Source organism: Lygodium microphyllum, chromosome 6 (assembly GCF_053477565.2).
Source record: "Lygodium microphyllum isolate KBCC chromosome 6, Lygodium_microphyllum_v1.1.10, whole genome shotgun sequence".
NCBI lineage: Eukaryota > Viridiplantae > Streptophyta > Polypodiopsida > Schizaeales > Lygodiaceae > Lygodium > Lygodium microphyllum.
In genome coordinates, this window is record NC_141140.1 from 74,341,683 (window position 1) to 74,348,107 (window position 6,425).

At 39.0% G+C, this 6,425-nt stretch overlaps 1 protein-coding gene across 1 annotated transcript; it reads left to right on the top strand.

Annotated features, from left to right (window-relative positions):
- Positions 1-2,594: 2,594 nt before the first annotated feature.
- On the top strand, positions 2,595-5,922 carry LOC148034683 (microtubule-associated protein RP/EB family member 1A-like). Its single transcript, XM_087679650.1, has 8 exons — positions 2,595-2,882; positions 2,977-3,045; positions 3,543-3,629; positions 3,708-3,814; positions 3,933-4,063; positions 4,189-4,307; positions 4,398-4,511; positions 5,392-5,922. The coding sequence occupies exons 1-8, from the start codon at positions 2,769-2,771 to the stop codon at positions 5,662-5,664; spliced, it is 1,014 nt and encodes a 337-aa protein (XP_087535776.1). The 5' UTR covers positions 2,595-2,768; the 3' UTR covers positions 5,665-5,922.
- The last annotated feature ends 503 nt before the right edge of the window (positions 5,923-6,425 follow it).

Sequence of the window (6,425 nt, forward strand, 5' to 3'; positions counted from 1 at the left end):
GGAGTTCACAATAGCTAGAAGTTCTTTATTATAAATTTCATAGTTGATTTCTATAGCTCCAAAGGACTTTAATGGATTTGCATGGATGAGAATGGATATTGAGGTGAAGGCTTACTTTAATCTTCAAAAAGCTTGTTTAGTCTTTTGATCCCATACAAACTTGTCATTTCCAGTTAGTTTCGTGTAAGAGAGGGACAACAATATCATAGTAATCCTTAATAAAGATTCGATAAAAATTTGCAAATCTCGAAAAGCATTGAACATCTTGCATAAATGCAAGAGTCTCCCATTCTAGAATAGTTTGTACCTTCTTAGGTCCCATAGAAATTCCCTTCTTAGAAATGACATACCCCAAAAACTCAACTTTAGTTTAATGGAAATAACACTTTTCTAGCTTTGCATACAAGCTTACTTCCCGCAATTTCTTTAACACTATTTTGACATGATGCTAATGCTATTAGTTCTTGAAAAAGATCAAGATCTCATCCAAAAATATCACAATAAAGTCGTCCAAGTATTCTCAAAAGATATCATTCATTATATGTTGGAAAATTGTTGGTGAGGCCAAATGCCATGACAATGTATTCAAGATGTCCATACCTTGCGAGAGAAGCCATCTTCCATTCATCACCTTTATTTATTCTGACAAGATTGTAAGTGCCACGAAGATCTATCTTGGTAAAGACTTTGGCTTTTCCAAGTCATTCAAGGAGTTTAAGAATCAAGGGAAGAGGGTAGTGATTCTTAATAATAATCTTATTGAGCCCTCTATAATCCACACACATATGGAGGGATCCATCTTTTTTCTCAACAAATCAAATTGAAGCATCTATTGGAGATTTTAAATGACGTATGAATCCCTTGGCAAAATTCCCATCAATATCTTTCTTGAGCTTTGATAATTCATCTTGGAATAGCTTATGGATGGGACTAGAAAAGGAGGTTGAACTTCTTTTTGTAAATCTATTGGGCAATTATAAGTTCGGTGTTCTAGTAGCATATCCACATTTTTCTTCTCAAACACATCCTTAAACTCTGCATATTGAGCTAGGAGGGTGTCTAGGCTTTCATCTTTTGGCTTTTCATTGGAATTTCATAAATAAAAAAGGATAGATTCTTCTTTTCTTGTTGCATGAACACCTTTGCCCCAATGTATATTGGTTAAGAATTCTCCAATTGATGTTAAGGTTATGTGATTCTAGCTAGGGTAGCCCAATAACAATAGGACTATTTGAGCAATGGATGATGTTAAAGACTATATATTAGACAAGAATCCTTAGGATATCTTTTATGTATTGAGTCTCATATTTGACATCTCCCAAAGCAAAAGGTCAACCATCAATTACTTCTACATATATTGGCTTTTTTTTCGTTATAAGTTATATACCATGTTACTCTACAGAGTCGGAATGTTGATGTTTTCCAACAGTGGGTAGTGGTGCCATGAATTCTCATCCTTCCCTTGTTAGGACAAAATATTTAGTTACGTGTCCCAATCGGCCACAATACATGCGTGATCCATTAATGCACTGCCTTTTTTTTTTCTTGAACTGTCAATGGCTTTAACCACGTCATAAATTTAAAAGAGAGAGAATGAGAGAATAAAAAATGAAAATTAGGAGAAAGGGGAGGACAAGAAAAGGGGGTGGAGAGAGAAAGAGAGAAAGAGAGAAAGAATAAAAGGAAAGAGAGAGAGAGAGAGAAAGAGAGGAGAAGAAGAGAGAGAATATAAACATAAATAGAGAAAATTATATATGGGAAAAAAGATAAAATTTAAATGCTTTAATAGAGACTGGGGGGGGGGGGGGGGGGGAAGAAGAAGAATAAGAAGAAGAGAGAGGGGGGGACATGTAGAGAGAATTATAGAGAGAGAAAATATACAATTTGAAAAGAGAGAGAATAAAAAATAGAGGAAAAAGAGAGAAGGAAAAGAGGGAAAGAGAATAAAATTTTTAAAAGAAAATGAAAGGAGAGAAAGAGAAGAATTAAAAAAATGAAAAGAGAGAGAGAGAGAAGGAAAGGAGAGGAGAGAGAGTGGAGAATAAAATGAGAGAGAGAGAGAGAAAAAAAAAGCGAGAAGAGAAAAAAGAGAAATTTAGACAGAGAATTTGAGAGGGAGAGAAAGAGAGAGAGTAAATAAAGATTTAGAAACAGAGAGGAAAAAGAGGAGAGAGAAAAATGAGAAATGAATTGTTGAGCGAAGTTGTGATAACTTCGCTTGCCACTTAAGTTCGTAAGCACGAAATGTTAGTATAGTTTAGAGGAAAGTTTTGCAAAACTTAGAGCCAGTTCTACGATGAAACAAATCCAGCATTTCTAGAAGAACGAGCCTTGCCTTCCACCCTACATCTAAATTCTAGGCTGGCCTTTCTTGGGTTTTAACCCTCGTTTTGTAAAGTTAATGAGAGCCTGAAAGCGACGTTTTAATCTCAAGGGCACCACCTACAACGGCTAGAATTTGAAGTGGGTGAAAAAAAGGAGGCTTGTTTCGAGAAAGTAATGGTCGAATTTCCCGTTTTGCCTTTGAGGGATAGACAGACCGACCCCACACACACTTTCTCTCTCTCTCTCTCTCTCTCTCTCTCTCTCTCAGAGATTCATTCATAAACAGACCACAAAGTAGTTACAATTAGTAGCAGGGAGAGGATCGGATTGGGGGCTCAAAACCTGTCGTCGTCGTCGACTTCTTCTTCTTCTCTTCCTCTCTCCATCTTCTTCCTTTTCTGCTTCTTGTTTCTTCTCTTTTGGTGATACATACCAAGGGCAATATGGCTGCTGCTAGCAGCATCGGAGCAATGGATGGAGCCTATTTTGTGGGTAGAAATGAGATCCTCCAGTGGGTCAATTCCACCCTCAACCTCAACCTCACAAAAGTGGAGGAGGTATGTCTCTTTTCCAGGTCTCTCTGATCCCACTAATCTGCTCATGAGTTAATTATCAAGAGTTCATGACATGAGTTTTTCGCCGGACCTTCAGGCTGCCTCGGGAGCTGTTTATTGCCAGCTTATGGATGCCACTCACCCTGGAGTAGTTCCCATGCACAAGGTATCTCCTAAGGGTCTGCTCACATGGCCATGTCGTGCATGCTTGCACATATGACAAACGATGAAGTTTTCTTTCAGTTTTGGTAGTCACAGAATTGAATAACCTGTAGAAATTCAGTGTGCATTTGGAACTAAATTGCATAATCTAAACAGGCAATCCGTTGCCCATTTCATTCAATCTTCTTCTGGGGCATGTCATTTGATCTTAGAAAGCCCAACAATGAACTTCATGTAGCAGCACATATGACAGAAGATGAAGGTTTGTTTCAGTTTTGGGGAGTCGCAGAAACAAAGAAACTGTAGAAATTGTATGGGCATTTGGTAATAAGTTAAATGCTATGAACAGGCAATTGGCTGTCCATTTCTTTCAATCCTCTTCTAGGGCATATGATTCGACCATAGAAAGCTTCATAATGAGCTTCATGTATCAGTTCAGCAGTGAACAATGTAACAGTAAAGGTAATGCCTGCATGATTCTCACCCAGGACTCTTTTGCAGGTGAACTATGATGCTAAAACAGAATATGACATGATTCAAAATTACAAGATTCTCCAGGATGTCTTCAACAGGCTCAAAATTGCAAAGGTAAGACCCATGGTCACTTCCTGATATCAAACATTTGCCTATTCTTTGTATCTCTAACATGAAGAAACCCCTGGACAGCACATAGAGGTGAACAAGCTTCTGAAAAGGAGACCTCTCGACAACCTGGAGTTCATGCAATGGATGAAGAAATATTGTGATTCAGTGAATGGGGGATTCAATCAAAAGTAAGCTCTCATCTTTGGATGCATGTTCAAATTGAAGCCTTGGTTTATTCTCATTTCAAAGGTAAGCACTTGCTTTGATGAACTTAGTCAGTTAACTATTTCTGACAATGCTGTACAGTTATAATGCTAGTGAGAGGAGGGATGCATCCAAAGGAGGGAAAGAGGCTAACCGAAGAGCTGCACCAGCTACTCCTGGACCGTCAGCAAATAAGATTCATGCTCAAGCTCGGCGTGTAGAGGTTGCTGCAGGTGGTTACATAAAGTGAATTAATGAGAAAAATCATGAATGAGCAGTTATATTGTTGCAGTAAAACGTAAACATTACTAATGTCAATGATGGAATCTTGACTGAAAGTTCTGGTTTGTAATTGCAGCCAGTAAAAGTTCAAGACCATCTTTAGCTTCAGCAACTTCAACAGCAATTGCTATTGCTGCTCCGGTTCCTACTGTTCCCATGGTGCCAGCATCACAGCTGGAATTGCTAGCAGAACAGGTCACACATATAAAAGTTTATGTGTGCATCACTGCTCTTGCATGAACTCAGCAGTGTAAGGTCCTAATGATGCTAGCATATGCCCCACAGATCACAGAATTGAAGCTTTCGGTTGACAACCTTGAAAAGGAGCGGGATTTTTATTTTATGAAGCTGAGAGACATTGAAATTCTGTGTCAAAATCCCGATCTGGAGCGGGTACCGGTATATGTTCTTACATATATGATTGTGCCTTATAGTGTTGAAGATGATGCATGTTCTCCAATAGCTTAGCAACTCCATAGTGGAAGCAAGCGTGCTGTTTGTAGTATACGAATGTTTGCTGCTTCATCAATAAGCATTTTGGATTATACTAATCAAGGGTCCTGTTGCATAGCATCTCTATAGTTGAATCAAGCATGTTGTTTGTAGTGTGCCCATGTTTGCTGCTTTAAATACAATCAAACATACTGTTTGGATGAGGACAACTTGAGTGGAAAGAGAACTGACTCAGAGTTGATTCATCCATTGCCAAACATCAAGTTTATCCCCACATATAGCCCACACTTCCTCTTAGCATGTTAGAGAGGTATAAAGTGTGAGTGGATATAAAATGCTCCATTCAGACACATGCATCTCACTGCTCGTGAAAGATGAATTCAGGAGGCTAATTTTGCTATGTGGTCTGGATGCCGAAGTCATAGCTAAATATCAACACCCACTTGCTCATGTAAGATGAATTGAAAGTTTGGAAACTCTTGTTTTGCCATGTGGTTTTCCCATGTTTTATTGTTTGCCATTTGCAATTGGATGACCGGATAGGTCTTCAAACACATCTCACATGCTCATCCATGTAAGATTGCTTTGAGTCCTATCATCATAGGCTTTCAAATGTGATGCCAAATCATGGTGCACACATCTCACATGCTCATTCATGTAAATGACTGCTTTGAGTCTCATCATCATTCATGCCTTGGACACAGGTTGTGACAGCAATCATCATAGGCTTTCAAATGTGATGCCAAATCATGGTGCACACATCTCACATGCTCATTCATGTAAATGACTGCTTTGAGTCTCATCATCATTCATGCCTTGGACACAGGTTGTGACAGCAATACAGAGGGTGTTGTATGCGGTGGATGACAACCCATGTGTGATGGAGGAAGCACAGGCCATGATCATGGTGGAAACTGAGGCAGAGACCAGGGCCAACAACACCAAGGCAAGGGAAGCCCACAAGAGGAAATCACTGATAGAGCTGGACGAAGACAATGAGCTGGTCTCTGCTGCAGTATCCCCCAGGCGGAGAAGAAGCTCCTGCGGTCTCTCCAATAGCGCCGAGCTCTTCCATGGCTCTCCTCTTCAAGTCCGGTGAAAAGGGGAGAGACACAAATCAGTTCTTTCGAGAGAATTCGAGAAGGAAAACAAGCATTTTTTGGTTTTTCATCAGCCTTCTTGCTACACCTTATGTTGTACACCTTCTTCCCTTCTTCAATTGTTTTGCTCTTGTCTAAATTAATGGTAGATAGTATGCCTACCACATTACCTTTTTATCATTATCTTCTATAATTTTTTTGTTCTTACCTAAATCAATCTTAAACAAACTATTACCACATTATCTTCTAGAATTGTTTTGTTCTTATCTAATGCAATGATAGGCAATCTCATTAGAAAGTAAATTTTAAAACTTGTATATGGGAATCCCATGCTAACATTTGAAACGTGTGTCCTATGTCCATGGGTTTGCCTCCTATCTCCTATGGCCGCTTACCAGATTACCTTCTTCAATTGCCTTCTTGTTATCTAAATTAATGGCGCTTACTCTCAAGTGCTTCAAAGGTGGAGAAGAGGGAGATGCCATGGGTAAAACATTTACATGACCACTTTCAAGGGTGCAAGAGCATCTGGAGGTGGAAGTTAGGTTGGTTGCTAAAATGGTTACATGCATACTTTGAAGTGAGGTTATTTTGAAGCTCCCTTCTTATGCCTAAGATTGTGTATATGGCTTGTTAATAAAACATTTGTACACATAATTTCAAGGATGGAGCGATGCAAGTGGATTAGCATTAGTCCTTGTGAAGGTAAAATGTGAGGTCTAAGGTATATAATAAAATGTGAGGTTTGGAACTCATGTCA